General features: G+C 46.7%; 1 protein-coding gene across 3 annotated transcripts in view; it reads right to left on the minus strand.

Annotated features, from left to right (window-relative positions):
* Window positions 1-19,267, minus strand: part of PRKCB (protein kinase C beta) — a 241,020-nt gene that overhangs the window by 40,765 nt on the left and 180,988 nt on the right. For all 3 annotated transcript variants that reach the window (XM_034784757.1, XM_034784756.1, XM_034784758.1), the window contains 4 exons: window positions 13,506-13,679; window positions 8,673-8,764; window positions 6,396-6,458; window positions 3,452-3,590 (listed from right to left, as the gene is read on the minus strand). In XM_034784757.1, the coding sequence (XP_034640648.1) occupies window positions 3,452-3,590; window positions 6,396-6,458; window positions 8,673-8,764; window positions 13,506-13,679 (468 nt within the window). The remainder of the gene's footprint in view (window positions 1-3,451; window positions 3,591-6,395; window positions 6,459-8,672; window positions 8,765-13,505; window positions 13,680-19,267) is intronic.

Raw genomic sequence — 19,267 nt, forward strand, 5'->3', positions numbered from 1 at the left:
CAGCCCCTCATTGCGAGTAACAGGATGGGGATGTCTCAGGATTATTTTAATAAGGGAATATTAGTCACTGGTAATTCCGTTTGTCATAGTTCTCTCTATGAGATGCAACGAGGAACCTGATCTGCCAGGCAAGGCCAGTGATACGCTGCCCACCCACTTGCAGTCCAACTAGAGACTTCCAGTACAAAGACAGGGAGATAACCCTCCGTCAAGGCTGGGATGGGAGAAGGGGCTGACTACAGCCAGAAGACTTACTGGTGAGTAGTTTTCCCTTGTCGGACGTTCCTCTTTTCCCATCCAATCCAGTGACACCATTTACAAACAACAGATGTTGCAAGCAGTGAGCGGATGGAGGTGCTTTACCTTACAGAAGTCCTGGAAGCCCTAATGGACAACAAAGGATCAGCAAACGAGGGCAGATCCAACAGGTCAGGCCAAATAAAGATGAGGACCTGGTGGTCACCTTACAGATTTCAGAAACAGACGCTGCTGCCCCCTGAGGCCAGTCTGCTCCAAATGTGAGCTCCAGCGAGAATCCCAGGAGAGGGGGAGAGATGGAGCCTTGTCCAATCAGGAAGAAACCACGATCTAAGAGGGCAAAGATCATTGACTCTTGATTTCTGCACTCAAGGGGTCGGGGGAGCAGAAATGACTCCACCACCCAGGTAAGAAAACACAACATTCAGACTCCCCACCTGGCAAAGACTGGCAATGAGGACTCAGCACTTCTGCGAGTACTTGGACACCAGCCAAATCAAGAGGCAGACCCAACTGAACAAAAGAGCAGAACAAAGAGAGCTGTCACCCAGACAGGTGGCTGCCAAGTAGCACCAGTGGGCTGGCTAGACGGAGACGAATTCCCCAGACCTAATGAAGGGGAGAATTTCTGCACATTTAACACCTTGCGAACTGGACCCTGTGAAGGCCAAAAGCCTCTTGGCTTCCATACGCCTGCACCCTGAGCCAAAGCTGTGAAAGGGACAAAGTCCTTGTCAGCCTCCCTGAGTGAGGCAAGGCCTTATGGACTGACGTGGCTGTTGAGCCGTCCTGCAGATTCCTGTACCGGGTTCCTGGACGCACAGGAGGGAGCCATTAGGAAGGGGAACCTGCCTCCCTGGTCAGAGCGTATTCACTAGAAAGGTCTCAGGCAGTCTTGAACTGTCAACCTACGTGCTGCAGCGCTGCTGCTGTAACAGACTACGGGCTCTTAGTTGTGAATGACTGGGTAGGGCACACGTCCCCAGGGCTGGGATGATGGGGAGCGGGCTCTCCATGGAAGATTTGGACATGGGAACAGGGATCTCTCTTGCACACACAGACGCAGAATTGCTAGGGAATCAGGACAGAGACAGGTCCCTACGAGGAATGGTCCTGGGAGAGGAGCATGGCCTGGAGACAGAGTAGCCTTGCCCCCAGATCCCAGCAGGAGAGCGTACATGAGGAGGGGAAGATGGAGAAAGAGAGGCCCCCGAGTCAGAGGAACCCTGCTGCCCCATCCCAGTGAGAGGGAGTCTGGGTGTGGGGAGAAGAGCTCCTGGGGTGCAGAGCGATCCAGACCACATTCATAGGCAGGTGAGTGCCCATATCCCCAGCAACAAAGGTGGCTCCACTAGACACCACATTCCACTGGGATGGAGGGGGAATGATGATGGGGAACAAACTGGGCTGCCAGGGAAGGGGCAGAGACTGCATCCCAGGTACTGATCCCCAAGCCAGAAAACCAGGGAGGCCAGCAGAACATAGCTTACTAAGGGGGCTATGATGTTTGTTGGGTCTCTGTCCAGAGTTCTCAAGCTGGCTGGCCAACAGGCAGAGACCCAGTCGTGCTGCAAGGAAATGGAGCTGGCAACAGCCCTCTGTGTCTAGAGGAAGGGGATTGATTCAGGGCCAACAACCCGTGCTGAGCCCTTGAGAAGGTGGTTTGAGGGAGCGGGAGAGAATCTTCCCGCTGGTTCCCTCCTGTCTGGCCGGAACCCCTTAAAGTTGTGAGCAGGGTCTTTGCAGTAAAGAATTTCTCCTTGCTGCCTTCCCTCACCCTCCTTCCACCACCCAGCAGCTGGAAGAGGGCACTGAAACGCTGGAATGGGAGCAGAGAACGGAGGCAACTCCTTGCTTGTATGTCATAAAATGCTGGGAAGGAAGTGGGTGGACTGATGCTCAGACATTCGCTTTGACTGACAGGCCTTTGGCTTCCTTGCTGCAGGTAGGCACACATAGTAGTAATGCCTAACTGCTGCTGCTGGGTCAGTGGGAGAAGCAGCACAGACCACAGGAACATTTAAATGAATGAATGTTCAGTACAGTCCCGGGTGACACAGCCCAGCTGCCAGAGCCTGGCAGACACAGTGATGGGCCCCTGTGGGAGCTGAGCAAAACGGAGAATTGCTTTCCTGCAGGGAATTCTGACATTCCAACATTGGCATTCGTCCCGCTACGAGACGGGAAGGAGAAATTTTCTTTGTAATGGAAATTCTGAAAAAAAAAAATTGACTTTGAAGTGTTGAAATATTTTTGATCCAAACAAAACATTTAGACTTTCCCGAAATGAAAATGTTTTATTTCAGGTTTTTGAAATGACTCAAAAATGCTTTGTTTTGAGTCATTTCAACATTAAACTGTATTTTCTTATGGTAACCCATTGCCTTATGGGAGCTGTAGTTTGGGAGCACAATGCCTTCATTTTCACCTTTGGCCCCGACTTCCGGCCTGAGGACATTTCCCACAATGTATCCAGAGTCATGTGACTACCATGATGCACCAAACAGCTTGGGCAGAATGAAATCTGCACATTGCCTTATGGTAGATGTAATCCTACTGGGAGCCCCGCCTTTTGGAGAGAAGAGGGCAGAACTACAGCTCCCATAAGGCAATGTGTCAAAATAGGAAAGTGTAGTTTACGTTTTATTGAAGTCATTTGAAACAAATCATTTTGGGTCTGTTAAAAAATTCCAAATCAGGTCAAACCAATCCTAAATGAAATATTTTATTTTGATTTTCCAAATAGAAAAAAAAAATCAATTTTTCCACCAAAAGTTTCAACTTTGTAGAAACTGCACGTTCTGTTGCAAAATCATTCCAATGGAAAATTCCCGGTTAGCTCTAGTGCCCATTTTGGTTTGCAGGCATTCTCCAGCTGGTCCTAAAGGGATCGCCCTTATCTCTGGTTTGAAAAAACTCAAGCCATCTCCAGACTCAGTCACACAGGCATCGCTGAAGGAAATGCTGTCAACTGACAATTATTGTCGGAGGGCTTATGACAAAAGCTATTCAATGCATCTATTGAGTGACAAAAGCCACTGAAGCTATTGTGTTTTCTCTCTGCCTGTATCCATTCAAACCTTGGTCACAGAAGCAAAAGGTGTTTTATGAAATACACATTTCCACAAGATATTTTTATCCTTGAAAACCCATCGCCTAGGAGCCTCTGCTGCTGCACATCTCATTCCCTCACCTCAGGCGCAATGTAGTCGGGAGTGCCGCAAAAGGTCTTGGTAGTTGCTCCATCCCAGATGTTCTCCTTACACATGCCGAAGTCCGCGATCTTTATGTGCCCTTCGTTATCTAGCATCACGTTGTCAAGCTTTAGGTCTCTACAGCAGGACAGTAAAATAACTGTTACACAAAAGGGTCAAATTGAAAGGATATAGTAAAGAAAGCCAACAGACCTCCTGCATCCAAGCTCATTCAGGCAAAGAGCTCTCCCTCACACATACACCCTTTGTAGGAATACGTCCTGGGGATAATGATTCAGAATGAAATCTAGGCATACCGGCGCCCAACTTTTAAAATGTTTATTCCACAAATGCCAGGCTGGACAACACACTGGAAAAAATACTGTACAGAACAATCTTGCACTAGCAGGGAGATTGACTTAATAGATCATTTTTCATCTTTAATTTCTATGCACCTCAGAGTGTATTTGGCGTTCACATGTAACCTAAAGGTAGATGGTACCAAGTCAGAAAAGATTCTAGCATTATCTCAACTTCTCTTCCTAATGTAACACAACAGGCCTCTGTGCCTGACCCGCAGAAGATACGAGTCTGCTACACCTCTCAGCTCAAGCTGTAGAGACTCATGCCTTCAGCTCTGGAGATGCCTGGTTCAGTTCTCCAGTGTCGGCTACGATGCGGCCAGGGGGTTACACTAAAAAAAAAAGAATTGGAGGGTAGTCTTTCAGTGAACGTTCAGTATTTCAAATAGAAGTAGCTCCCCATGTAATTACCAAGCAGCTATGTGGTGTCTGTTATTATTTTCTTGTTTATGTCCTGTACAATAAGCCAAAGGTCTCTGTTTGGGGTAAGGGCGTATGTGCTGTATCTCTGTCCACAGGGTACAGCAAGGCCATCAGGCCGGTAACCTAGTGGTATGTCATGGTGCAAACTATGAACTCTGAGTCAATTGCCATCTGCTATCAAGATTTATGAAGTTGTGCCCAAGGCTGCAAATCTCTTTAACAGGGTAACGGAAATCATACACCATAGAGCTGAAGTTGAGGGCACATCATGAAGTTAATGTCAACCAGCTTGAGAGACAGGGCCAGATTCTCATCTCATGTAAACAGGTATAGCTCCATTGACTTCATAGAACTATGGAGAGTTAGGCTAGCTAAAGATCTAGCCCAGAGCCTACAACCAGGAGTTGGAGTTCAAAAAGAAGGCAGACAATCACCTGAGTTTCTGTAAAGGTGTTTTTGTTTAAGTTCATGGTTTGGTTGCCCCTTTTCACAATACCTCTGTCATATGCTCTGGATCTGCTATTCTAACGCAAGTTACCCGTATTCGCTTCTAACACAAGCTGCAGTAGGGTCTACTGGAAAAGAAAGGCTGGAAAATAACCAGTAGTTAGGGTGGAAATAAACCCTTTGCTCCTCCTTGATTTCCCTCCAGCTAATATTTTAGTAGCAGCATCTAAACTCCTCTCCCTCTTTGGCTTCTCACCCAGCAGCCAACTGGCCTCCAGCATAAACATAATCATGCATACATTTCATCTACTAACTTGAGTCACAGTGGCAGAGCCTCTGGTACATGTACAAAGGTTCATCCTGCCTCTGACTGAGTGAATGCACCAGAATTATGGGGAAGAGATAATACAAAGCTCTGGACTACAAATTCCCCAGTTAACTGAAACCATGTATCATGACTCAGCTCAGAAGGAACAAAGATGTCATAAGCTGGTTTCCCTGGCGTAATCACAAAAACGTTTGGGGAGCAGAGTGACGGGGAGACCAGGAGTAAGACTGGGTTAATCCTGAAGGGACACCGAGGGAGGAGTGTAAAGGTTTGGGGTGGACAATTCAACATTCAGTATTGCAACACACTTCATAGAGAAATTAAATGTAGCTATTTGGAGCCAAGATCATTTCATATGCAAAATTATACTTTAAGCACTTCCTCAGTTCGACAAATTGGTCAGTTAAGTGAAAGTGCAATAGCGGGAATAGCACAATTTATAGTTGCTCACTTTTTGTTGGACTTCACTAACTATGACAACGGTGCTTAGAATTTGGATTGGGCAAGGACAGATAAACAAAAGGCTGCATTCAATTTTATAGGGAGAAGCACAAAGTACTAGTGAACTTACAATGTCTCTCTGCAACAGCCAATGGCCAAAAAAAAAAAAAAAAAGTCCCTCATGTCTGGTTGTCCCGACTGCTTTCATCTTTGGAGCAGCGTTCAGTAACTCATGACTACACTAGTGCAGTCAGCATTCTCCTTCACGGGCAGTTAATGACATCTGACATTCATTAAGGATGTTCTGCTTTACCTTGGGCCTTGTGGAGACTCCAGCATGCGAAAGAGCGATGGCTAGTTTCAGTGCCTGGCCAGAAGCCTCGGAGTGCTGTCCGGGCCTGCCAGTAATCTAGCTAACCTAGAATGTTGTAACTCACACTGGAACAGTAAGTGCCAGGTTTATACCGCAAGTCTCAGGACAAACCACTCATAAGCACTCACAAAGTCTCAAAGATGAGAAAACAACGCTCCCTAGTAAACCACACATCTCACAATTCATCCACCCCACCAGCTGTGATTTATGTCGTCCAAACAGAAATGTAAAACAGGGAGGCAGGAAAAAAAATCAAAACCACTTTTATGAGCTCTCTTCCCTACAAAACTGGGGTAAAACAAAATCATGCTCTCATAAAGCACTAACATTAACAGGCCTCCAGTTCTATTCACTGCACGTATACCCCCCGGACAGCTGCCAAACTGTGCTCCATGACACTGCAATGGGCTGCAGCCCCAGTGGACTATTGTGCTGATTAGTAGGTCACTCAGCTGACACAGAAGAGACTCCTTGAACCCTAAGCACAAAGTCCAATCATTGTAATAAACAGGCTCATATTTTTGCACCAGTTCTTTAGAAGGGGAGAGAGGGAGAATATGTTCACCTACCGATAAACGATGCCTTTGCTTTGTAGGAAGAATAGGCCAATAGCAATTTCTGCTGCATAGAATCTGAAATTAAAGATTTAACAGGAATACTGATAATTAAAGCAGATAAATTAAAATGAAAAGCTTTCAAATCTAATTACACAAAATGAAACACACTGGGCCTACATCCCAAAAAGATAAAGGCAAGCGCACTGGAAAAACACTGGACAAGTATCATGCAAGAGTGACATAGCTTCCCCTCTGCCACAGATTGGGTAATAACACGACCAGGTTGCTGTGGGCTAGTGTGGGGCTGTCACTTCTGATTACATAGATCTCCATTTTTAAAATAAAGGAGCCAAGATCTATGACTGTTCGTTGCTATGGGGTGATTGAACATGACACACAAAATTACATGTCACCATGGGGAGGCCAAGAAGATAAAGAAACCAGTGGTAACGTCTGTTAAAGAATATTCTGTGCTCTGAGGACTGTGCCTGAACTATACGCGTCCCTTGGAAAGCTTTAAACCCAGCCTAGATCTGGAGAGGCTGTTTAAAAAAAAAAGGGGGGATTTGGTGGGTTTGTGAAACATTTTGTTATCCTCAGCCCAGATTACAGTCAGCAGGTGCCAAAGCCACTGATCCGCACCTGGCTGGCAGCTGCAGGAAAGCAGCCAAAGACTGATTGTTCTTCTTGTCTGTCTAGGGATGGCCCCTGCAGGGCGGGATTGAGGCATGTCTCCATGGCGGTGCGAGGGGAAGCTCCCATTCCTGCAGCCTGCGCTCTACTAAATCTATAACTTCTAGGGAGCCTCCAGGGCTCCCGATCTGGCACCTTTTACCAGCATGAAATCACGTTAAACCCACTTTCCATTGCGGATCCCAAAGCACAAGGCTGCGGCTCTCTCTCAAGACGGTCCATGGAAAGGCTTGTTCCACTCGACTGCTTAAACACCTCACAGCAGAGTTGCTTAGTCAATGGATTAAAACTGGGGGAATCCAAATGTGGCCCCCAGGCTAGGGGGAGGACCGCGCAGACAGCATCTTCACCTCCATACAAAGGAGTCCCTTGTGTTGCCCTCAGAGGACCTCAGCTGGCTAGCCAGAGAGAAGCACTCTCTGGATGGAGATGTGGCTCAAGGAAAGGACAGGTTGCCGAAATGTGGGGACATGGAGAACTCTCCTTAGAAGGCCTTTGAAATCTCCTTGTATGTGATGATCTAGGGCCAAGGTTTTAAACACAATGGAGAACTCAAGTTAGGCTTCGGAGTCCATATTTAAGCACGTAGGTAAGATGGTCTGCTTTCCAAAAGTGCGCAGTGTCTCCCACTGGAGTCAACAGGAACTGCTGCCTGCTAGCTCATTTGAGACTCGGGCCACTGATTGACGTGTCTACGTGTGGGCTTAGGGGTGTAACTACAGGAACCCCTTCTTGAGACTCTTGACCCAGACGCACATCAGACACCACCCACTGAGCACAGCCTGTTCCCGACGGAAAGGCACGCTGTTTGCTCCGAGGGTGTCATCCACTCTGCTCCTCCTTACGGGATCCTGACTAGAAACCACAGACTTGAAAACCCCCATTGGTGGGATCAGGTCCCCTGCGCTGAGCTCATCTAGCAGATGCAGCAGGCTGTTTAGCAGAGTGCTAATTGCAGAAGGAATTCCTGCTCACCCACAAACTTCCTGGGGACCAGCCCTGCTGGCAAAGGAAAGGCAGAGACAAGAGCACAAGGCAACGCCATGCCAGTGGCACGTTATGCTGTAGCTTAAAATCAAACCCAAGGGGAGCCTCTTTTTAGACATGAGATTCATCAGTGTAGATTTCCCCGCTGAGGGGTTCCAGTCTGGGCAATAGATGGGCTGGCCTGGGACACACACGTGTGAAATCTACTTGCTCTGTAAGAAGTTCTGCAATTCTCGGACACACTCAGGCCAACAGCCAGCTCAGCAGCCCTCTGACTGCCAGCAAGCAAACCTTGGGGAGATGGTCACCTATCCCGTTTGCAGCCTCTCAAAACACTTAATTACAGAGAAATTTGTAAGCGCTCCCTGGTGCTTTTTCAGGCCCAAGAGGCAATAAAACCTGCACTCTGCAATTACTTCTGACCATCGGGCACATTTCATCTTCGCATTCCTGCTGTCCCTCTGCTCACCCTCCCGTTCTGCATGTCTCCTCCCTCAAAAACCTGAGCATCGAACCACGGATCCTAAACCCGCAGATACACTCCACAGACCCATGAAATACTCCCCCCCCCCCCAAAGGATGAATGTTAACACTGGCTATTGAACTTACACAGCATGCGGCTCTTTAAACCTGCCAACCTGTTGGATCTGATACATTAAGTCCCCGCCATTCACGTATTCCATCACAAAATATAAGCGATCCTAAAAGAAAAGAACATGAAAATTAAGAACAGCAGCAGAATCACAAGAGCAGGGAATTTAGTGAGGTTGAAGGTTAGCGGTAGATAGTCACAGCCACCTAACTCCCCGTAGAAGTGCCACTTGTGCCTTCGACAATCTATATATAGCATATCGTTGTCATTCCTGGTGCCCATCCTCCAACACGATGCAGGCAAAGCTTGGGTCTGCGTGATGCATATAAGGTAACCAGACAGATTCCTAAGTGTGTGGAGCCCATTCTCTGATCCTTGGGGACAGTGGCAAGCTTTGGCCTGTAAGGCAGGTAGGGGTGGAGTAGGACTGGCCGAAGAACAAGAATTGCGTTTTGCCAGGGAAAAAAAAAATTGAGGTTTTGCAATTTGGTTTTGCCTGCACTGGAAGAAAAATGAGCCCTTTTGAAATATTTTGCAAGACGTGTGCAAGTGAGCGACCAGAATAGCCAATGGCCGAGTGGTTAGGGCACTTGGACCTGTGCCCTCCCACATCCCAGCTCATTATCTTAACCAATGAACTACTGACTAGTCTGGGGTCCCCCGCCCCCTCTCCCCTTCCAAATCTTCATTTTAAATAAAAAAATTCCCAGCCAGGTTAGGGAGCAGCCACATCCGTGGGGCTATTGCCCCACTCTGCATACCCAACTCGCATTAACAAAGGGAGAGCTGTAGTCCGTCAGCACAATGCACTGCAGTTTGTGGATAAATGACACACACTTGCTCTATTTGGAACTCTGTTCGCAATTTACACTCAGGGTTTTTGACATCAGGGTTTTCTTTTTTCATCTCTTATCTCAAGACACATTTGTCGGCCGCATTCAGGATCCTGGATTGCTTGGTATTTTTGCAGGACTGATATGCCAGCAGCTTTTACACAAGAACATTCAGCTAACGGAGAATCCAAAGCTAGAGCTGCAGAAAAGGCGTCTGCAATGTTCGCATCAGCCCGGACGCCTCCCTTGAATCTTCTTGCATTTGCCAAATGGTGGCCAAACACTTAGTGCACTTACACAGCCAGAAAACCTGCCATTGCAGGACCTGACACAGGGTGTGTTCGCGCTTGTGCGTGTCCATCCATCAAACACATTGCCGCAGCAGAGATTTCAATTAGCAGCCTCCTGGCCCACAAACAGCAGGTCTATCAGGTGAGCCAAAAGGAAGCTGCACTGACCTCCTCCTCCCTGAACGTCACTCTCTGCAGAGCCGATATTTAGCCTACACTCTCTCCAGTTACATTCTGTATTCAAGGGACCTTTATAAAGGGTTAATACATTAGTAGATGTTTTAATAACTGGTAAATCGATTGTTAGAGAGTCAGACAGGTCAAAAGGTTGCTTATCATTTCAAACCCCTACTGCTGGGTGTGCTTATAACTAGCTCTAACGCATGCTGCTTGTGTCTAACATGCTTAGAACACATACTAACCCTTCATAAAATGTATCCCCCAATACACTGTGTCACCACCCCTCTTTCCCACTTGGCTGGGCGCACACATCCATCTGAAAAATCTGGCAAACAGAATCCCTACCTATCCTGGCTAATAGCTAATAGATGGACCTATTCTCCCTGAATTTATCTAGTTCTTTTTTGAACCCCGTTATTGTCTTGGCCTTTACAACATCCTCTGGCACAGAGTTCCACAGGTTGACAGGTTCCACACATAGAGTAGGGCTTGTCCCTCAAGTAGCACACACCAGGGTGACCCGACATCCTGATATTATTGGGACGGTCTTAATATTAGGGGTTGTGTCTTACCTAGGCAACTATATCTCCCACCCCCAACAAAAAGTGTCCCAGTTTTTCACACTTGCTATCTGGTCACCCTAGCGCGCACTCAGACACACAGAGCAGGGCTCTTCCCCTCCAGCGGGTGGGGCAGGGACACACACACCCACACGCACAAATTGCAGGGAAGGGAGTGGGGCACGCAGGTGTATTTCATGGAGGAGTGCACTGGGCTGCATCCAAGACTTGGGGTATTTTTTATCGTGGCTGAGGAACAGGGCTTGTGACATCATACAGTTACAGGCACAAGGGAGTGGGGGGAAACGTCCCCTGGCTAGGTGGATACACCTCACACCTGCCACAAAGAGCTGGAGCCTACGCTTCAGCAAGAGAGGCGATAACAGGTCAGTCTTCTGGTACCCAGTGAGTACCTCATCGTGTGTGTGTGTGTGCGCGTGTGTGCGCGCGTGCCGCACTCACGCTGGCCCTTCACCACCACCACCCTCATCACAAACACACACCCAACTGAAGATGAACAAAGGGAAGTTCAAAACAATCCCAGGCAGGAGTGTGCACTCCTCCATAGCAGGGCAGCAGACATCTCCAAGGATAAAACAAGCGTCGGGGAAATAATAGGCTGCAGAGATGATTTTGGGGTATAAAGGAGCAGCCAGATACAGTGGTCATTCAGCAACCAAAACTTGAGAGGGGGCTTTTGATTCCTGGCCTAAAATAATGTGAAATATTTCACCTATTGTTTCCCTTGCTCTCTCTGCATTTCTCCTTGAAATAAACCTTACCCTGCTCCCAGGACTACAAAAGCAAGGAAAGCAGAAGATATGCAAATGTGAGCAGGTGACATAAAACATGACATTACAAGCATCTAAAATAGGTTTAGACCCATCTGATGTCTGGACGATTTGCACATGGCCCCTCCATACATGTGCACACGGACATGTGCAGTGGAGGGAACTCAGACTCTGAAAGCACAATCACACTTGTAGAATAACTGGAATGTCAGACAATATTGCACATCTTCAGAACGGTTATGTAAAAAGTATCAATCAACATCAATGGGGAAGAACATTAAAAAGGTGGCTACTCGATACAGCCAAGCCAGTACTAAAAAACAGGCCTTCAGCTTCCTTCCCTTTGGAGGAAAACAGAATGTTTGTGCTTTAAAAAAAGTGTATAGATAGATATATAGATACAGCTTCTCTCTTTTATATAGATATAGAGAAAGAGAAGCCAGATGGCTGGCCTGACTGCAGGCTGGAACAGAAAGCTGCATCACCAGCTAGGAAAAGCGACTCTGATCCTCAGCATTTTCCACCAACGTTCAATCAGTGCATGCCAAGACTTATCTAGGATTCTGATCAAACATGCATGCCCCCCTCTCACCCAACAGCTGAGTCAGGAACAATGGGATTCTTTGGGTTTATTTGGGTCCCTTTATTCTGCTGATTTTATTTACCATTTCTCCTGCCTTGCTTCACACTGCAACGTGGAGGCAAAGGCAGGACAACACCCATTATTATCGCTTACTATGATGGAAGCGCTCATCTCCGTCCTGGCCCACATGGGAACAAGAGGTGCCTTTACGCTTGATGGGCAGTTAACAGCAGTCCTATGCTGGCCGTGCCTCTGGGATTATAAAGATGCCAGAGTACACTCCCCTTTTTCCAGATTAGCTGGAGCCCACAGGCTTTTAGCTGAGGGTGCAAAATTTCCCCGTGATGCCTGAACAATAATTCTCTCATTCTTTGAGAGGCGGATTTGAGATTTTTTTTTTTCTTTAGTAGTCAATTGAACTAACAGCGCAGGCTGGGAACTGTGCTTTGGACTGTGCTCCGAGAAATCAGAGGGCTTGTGCTTGCATTTGATAATACACTCTGCTACACATTTTGATTACATTACAAACATGATTACTATTTAGCTACTGTAGGTCTCCTAGAAATAATCCTGCACTGACTCACTTCAGATGCCACAAAGATGGTGTTTGAAAGAGCTTCCCCTGCCATATTTTGATTACTGTTCTGCAAAGCTGGGCCACACACTTTAAATACACTGAATGTGTTTGGGAAATCCAATTGCTGGGATAATATTAAAGTGTAATCCTCTCTGACTACACTGGTGTCCGTCTAGCAGACTATACCGATTACTGTTCCCTGCTCCTGCTGACAAATACCTGGGCGTTTTCATTTACAAGTTGTTCAACAGCTGGCCACAGACGGCTTTAAAAAAATGCTATTTATTATTTGCAGAAGTTAATAAGATGCCTATTTCAATTGGAAATTTCTGGATTTCTTATTAGGTTTCACCATCTGCTCAGCTTCTTAATTCCAAGCAGCGAATACTGACAAAAGTGGTATTTTGCTACCTGGACTGTAACTCAAACCCTAGACAAGGGTCTTTCTGAAAGGCTTAAGGACCAGGTCTAATTCAATCAAGGGCTGGCTGATAAATTTGCCAGGTTCCCAGCCTGAGGTTCCATGTTTGAACGTGCACACCCGGAGGAAGTGTTTGGTGCATAAAAGGTTGGCAAGAGGGAAACGTACGCAAGCACTTTTCCAAGCACGGTTCTTTGGGTGCGCAGAGAATGCAGTGTGAAATCAGAGTCAGGCTCAAAGGGGGCTGAAAATCTGGCCACATATTTAATTCATATATTTACTTACAGGCATTTCTATAGTGCTTCAGAGCACACTGCAATGTCTCAGGATCACCCGAGACTTGGGGAGAACTTGGGGTGGTGGATGGGGATTCCCTTCTCCTTGGATTTGGATGATGGGGCATCTTAGGGGCAGGTCTCTACCTGCCACCCCTGCCCTGAAGTGACTGGAGCCTCTTCCCCTTCCCAGCACCCCGAGCTGGTCTAGAGTCCACGGTGCCCGGGGGGGACTCACCCCACTAACGTTCGCATTGGATACAAACCCCTCAGTTACACAAGGCCTCTCTGAGGGGCATGTTGCACAGGGCTGATGGCAATGTAAAGGTTGCCCACTTACCATTGTTTGAAAGCAGGAGTGAAGCTGTGTTAGGAACGGAGGCTTCCCAGCCAAAGCCAGCACTCGCTTCTCAACCATCGTGCACTCCACGTCGTCGTCCTGAATAACGACGTCCTTCTTCAGGATCTTAACAGCATAGAGCTCATCGGTGCCTTTTCTTTCCGAGAGCATGACCTGTGCGGGAAACGGGAGAATTGCTTACGCTGTGCCTGTGCCCGGGCTACGTTTCTACTTCGTCCTCACAGATGCCAGGAGATCCACCTAGGGCTTGTTTATTTGGCTATGGCTTCCATTACCACGGTGTGAGAGCATCTCGGGAATACTTACCCTCCCAACAACACGGTGAGGTAGTTTAATACTTTTATCCTCATGTCACAGATGGGGAATTGGGGTACAGAGACACTGCCGGTCAGATTCTCAGTGGTATCTATCCACATCTTTAGGCACCTAATACCATTACAGATCTGGCCCTACTTGCTTTACCCTGGAGTCTGTGGAAAAGCCAGGAATTGAACCCAGATCTCCGGTCCAGGGACTTAACCACAAGACCAGCCTTCTTCTCCGAGTGCCCATCCATATTTGGGGTGCTCTGAATGGAAGCAGCACTGGTGGATGAGCCTCCAATTCAGAGAGTCCTCATCAAATACCACAGTGGTAAAAAGTTATGCAAGTATCTTAATTTGCTTCCACTTTGTTTGACAGTGAATGAAAGGCGGCACTCTTGATACCCCCAGGGTAAATTGAAACACAATTATTCATCTGGCCCATCACTCAGCAACTGCTTTACTTCATGAAGAATAATTTGTTCACCTAATATTTTAAACCAGTTGTGTCAATCTGCAGATTTATTTATTATAATAAACGGAGGCTGCCGTCTCCTGCTAGTGCGATTTTGTCTCATTAATCAAATCAACACGAATGAGGACTCCTGAAAATCCTGCCGACACCCCACAGATTATGAAGATACATTGCTTCAATTTGGTGTGGGCTGCTTCCGAAACAAACACCGCTCACCAGCGGCCACGTTTTGCTTCCCATTTTCTCTCTCTCTCTCTCTCTCTCTCGTTGTGTTAAATTCAAATAGTCAGTGGAATGGAATTACTTTACATTTAAAAGAGACTATTAAAATCCTTAGTCACACTGAGAACATACGTTAGGCTGTTTTGAAAATAAATTAGGAGAAATGAACATCAATAGAGTGGAACAGAAATAATTTAAGACCATAGCAGAGCTGAAAAAAACAACCTAGGCAGCATCCTGTGGACTTTTGAAAGGCAAGAGAATAGAATCCCAGCAAAAATACTGCTGTTTGGGTGATAGATGTGACCCTAAGAGTATGGCAATGTCCCCAGGAGAGGGTTCATGATTCTGTCACAGCAACTCCTATCTGGCCTGACCAACTCACTACACCTAACACATTGCTGGCATGGTATTTATCTCCAAAGAATGTTGTGTATGGTATCAAATGAAAGCTTGTAACATGCTGGTCATCAGGACCATGGCATGATGGCTGTCCAGATAACAATTAAGAAGCTGTTTGTGTATACTGAAAATATGTTTAAACCAAGCAAACTAGGCAGGGCTGATAAAGGTTTCCCAGATAAAGGAACGTTGACTTGCCAGTCTGCCCAGGTCTCTCACGTGTAAATGGAGCAGGGTTTGCCAGAGACAATGGGAATTATAATTGCATATTGAGTCAGCAGGAAGAGCAAACTAACAGAAGGATGAGAAGAACAGCATGGCGTGTGGTGCTGAAGAATAGAGGGGCAGATGAACTTTTTCTCGGGGTGCGTTTCACAGGATAGATCTCAAAGATTTACTGGACTATAAGAAAAGGGGGAACAAACCTCTGCGGGAGCAAAAAGAGCAGCACTGTTTATATCCACAAAAGCTGGATCCTGGCTGGCCGGCACTTCCGACACAGAGGAGACTTTCGGTGAGCAATCCTTGTCTAAGGCAGTTTTAGACGATTACGGTTAGTCACTAGAAAGCATGTTAGACTTCTGGTTTATTTATAACCATTTTCTGTTTTTATTAGCCTCGCTTAGTATCACCTGAATTGCTGTTTTTTATTAATAAGCTTATTCTTGGCTTTACCAAATGTTCCTCTCAGTACAAGATATTCAAGTGTGAATCCTCAGCCGAGCCAACAGGAAGGTGTGTTTGCTGTCGCTCTGGAGACAGTGGACTTGGTCATTTCTGTGACGGGCTGGACCCTGCACACCAATGCTCTTTCAAGGGGCTCAGGCACTGCCCCAAGTGTTCTCTGCATGGTGAAGGAAGGGCTGGCAGAGTCCGGAGGAGCGTAGTGCTGGTAACAGAGAGCTGATGCACAGTCTAGCAGCAGCAGTAGCAAATCTCTCGCATGCCACGGCAGAGGGGGTAATTTACAGTTCTGGATGCCCCCAAGACAGTGTCACAGGAGGTAGATTAAATACAGTGACAATATCTATGTTTCACCGTAGGGCTAGGAAGGGTTTTATTAAATAGGGTTCACGGGGCCTAATTCTAGTGTGGTACAGCGATGTAAACCGAGAATAACCCCCCAGGTGTGCAGTTTTATATTTAAATGAGTAACAGAGCAGAATGCGTCCGAGTCTGTCTAAGATTAGTAGATAAAACCCTGATGACTGAGCATAGGTCAAGTGTTTTGGCAAATATTTGCACATTCAAATGAGAATCGCGGCTGGTGGGGACATTTATTATTACTCAGCTTCACTAATGTACCACCGGACAGTTCCACACAGCTGTTCCATATCAAAGCCCAACTAACTCATCCCCACAGTTCCCCATGTGGCAGGTTAATGGTATTGCCCGAACCCTACGGATGGGGAAAGCGCGGCACTAAGGCAGAGGGACTTGCCCGAGTCAGGATTAGAATCTCAGTGTCCCCGACTCTGCTCAGACCAGGAGACCACAGTTCTGTCTCCTTCCCCGACAATGGTTGCAGACAACTGACCTGACGCAGTACCGGCCACATCCTCAGCTGGCGTCACATGGCATCCTCCACTGAAGTCAACAGGATTGCGCTTGTGCTTACAACCAAGCACGTGCTTAAATACTTCACTAGATAGCAGGCCAGTGCGCTCAGCATCTTGGAGGATCAAGCCCTCGGGGCTTGCACCGAAGCTCAGGGAAAGCCTTGGAAAGAGTCTCATGGACCTTAATGGGCACTGGGACAGATTATTATTTGTATGGCAGTAGCACTTTGAGTCCCCAATCTTCAAATTGAAGTTCAAATACCTCAGTAGCCTGACAAGCACGTGTGTGTGGAGGCAGGCATTCACTGGGCCATGAGGACAAGAACATGAAGAAGATGACTTGCATGTGTCCTTTCTTACTAGGGACAATGTCCTGCACCCTGATGCCTTGGAGAGGAGAGAAGGTCAATCCACCCTCTAGTATTTTTGAAACCATTGCTTGGAGAAGGTATGTCCTGAAGCCTCAGAAGGAAAGGTCCCTAGTTTCCCTTGACTGTTCTTCACTAGCTCATGAATGACATCAGGAGTCAAACTGCGGGTGGAGGGGAATGGTGTTAACACTTCTCTGAGCATGAGCTAAGTTCTGCCCACCTGTGAAGCTAGAATGAGAGGTCACTGACAATTGACCATGGGGATCTTCAGAATATAACCACCATTCTTTCTTGTAAGCTTTAATCATCAGTGAGTTACAAACATTGACATTTAAGTCATCACCATTAGGGTTCAGAGCTGACACCCTAACAGAGGCAAACAGCGACAGTCTGCACCTCTTAGAGCTAATGTTTTAGGCTGTCTGCAAATTCAGGCAGAAGCTGCCAGTCCGCACTTCAGATGGCCACTGCCTCCATGAGAGCTAGAGGGTCTTTCTTTGTTTTTTAATGACGCATACAATGTAGGCACAAGACCAGTTTAGCAAGTCACCCAATGAGGGACAGGGACAAGGAGCAAGAACCTTCTTGAATTTAGTCGCAGTTCTCCTGTCAATTCACTGCATGACTTGAACAAGTCCCTCTCTGTATCTCCAGCTACACAACTGGGATAGTTCTACTAGTCCACTTTGCAGGAGCAATTTGTAGGGATAAAGTGGTTATTTCCTGTAAAGTGCTTTGACTATGAAAAGTGCGATAGAAGCACACAGTTAAGATTCCTTTATTCTGTCTGTTGCATCTGACCCGTGCAAGCACTTACAATTTTGCATGAACTAAGGAATATTTTAAGTTGATCACGGACATTTATCCTTAACATTCTCGTGTAGGCAGTTCAGGTTTAGAAGTCATCCCGGTTATGTTTTAACAGAGTTGATTTTAACTGATCAAAAAGGATGGGCTTTGGTTCCTGAAAGCCATCTGAAGAAGGGAAATTATCTGGAAGTGAGTGAATAAACCATGTTGTTCACGTCTGGAAGGATCAGGGCTCCAGTTGGCTAGACACTTCTTTCTGAAAGGCTACAGGGCATCTCTAAACCTTGTGTCTCAGCATGAAGGCCACAAGGGGACTGCTTTCTTGAAACCAAGAGCAGGAGTCATCTCAGTTATGAAGCAGAGGCATCATGGTGCATTACAAAACTTGGAGAGTTGGGATACTTTTTAAAAATTCTGTGCCTGGAAGCCTCCAGGAGAGTGTGTGCATCTTTTTGGTAAGAAAGCTCATTGAGGGATAAACACACTGGGACGTTTTCCCTGAGGTACCCCCAAAAAATAAAAAAATTAAAAAAAAAATTGATTACACTTCAAGATAAAAGCCACTGGAGTGCAGGGTTCAGTAACTGTAAATAATTATGTGGCGGATTCAGACTCTGCTTAGTCAATTGGAGCCTAGCCCTCCAGGGTGAAAACCCTCAATAGATTGAGGGATGGTGCCGAAGTGATGTCCGTGTACCTTTCTCATCAAATTGGAGGGCACATCTGTTGCCACATCAGTGTTCTTAGTGTCGGCAATGGAATGAGAGGCCACAGTTTCCTGGTGTACAAAATTAAATGGGAAAAAACTGCTCTAGGGTTTACTTAAGCTGTAAATGTTCTATTCAGTGGCTCTCCAATGGCATACCAACACTGAAACGTGTGGCAGGCATCTCAGTGGGCTGGTCTAAAGATTGTGAGCCAGGCAGTTCCACATCACTAACATACAGGAGGAAAAACAGAGTTCCTTCTCTGCAGCGGCGTAAGAAATCAGTGGGCACTTGCACAGAGTGTATGTATGATGTTTGCTACTAAGCCTGGGTCAATGTATTACTCTGTGTTTAGATCCAGACTGACAGACACACGGGGTCACACAAGTGTAAATGCGGAGTTGCTTCACTTAAGTCAGTGGAGCCACTCTGAATTCAGACCTGCATAACCGAGGAGAGGACCTGACCCTTGGCCTGTTTGGAAGGTACTTTCCAGACCGCTGGGAGAGGCATTCTGCGCAAATAAGGTAGTGTAGTGTCTACAGATTTTGCTTCCTTGCTACACTCACCTACGTCACTTTAGCAGCACCCACGGCACCTGAAACCCTATAAATACTGGAGCAGAGAAAAACAAAAAACAGTGGTTTATATCATTGTCTTCAGTGCCATCCTACTGCAAACTGCGACTAAAACTGATCTGTCTAGGTGCTTATATGACCCTCATCAACACAGTAGCTGAGCGCCTCCTAGAACTTCTATATAAAGTGATTCAATTCCAAGATAAAAACGGCCACCGGTGAGCAGTCTTCAGCAACTGTAAATCCTTACCGGTATGTGATGGATCCAAACATGAAGGCTCTCCCCCACGCCAGGGAAATAATCAACCCTAGACA

Source organism: Trachemys scripta, chromosome 10 (assembly GCF_013100865.1).
Source record: "Trachemys scripta elegans isolate TJP31775 chromosome 10, CAS_Tse_1.0, whole genome shotgun sequence".
Lineage (NCBI taxonomy): Eukaryota > Metazoa > Chordata > Testudines > Emydidae > Trachemys > Trachemys scripta.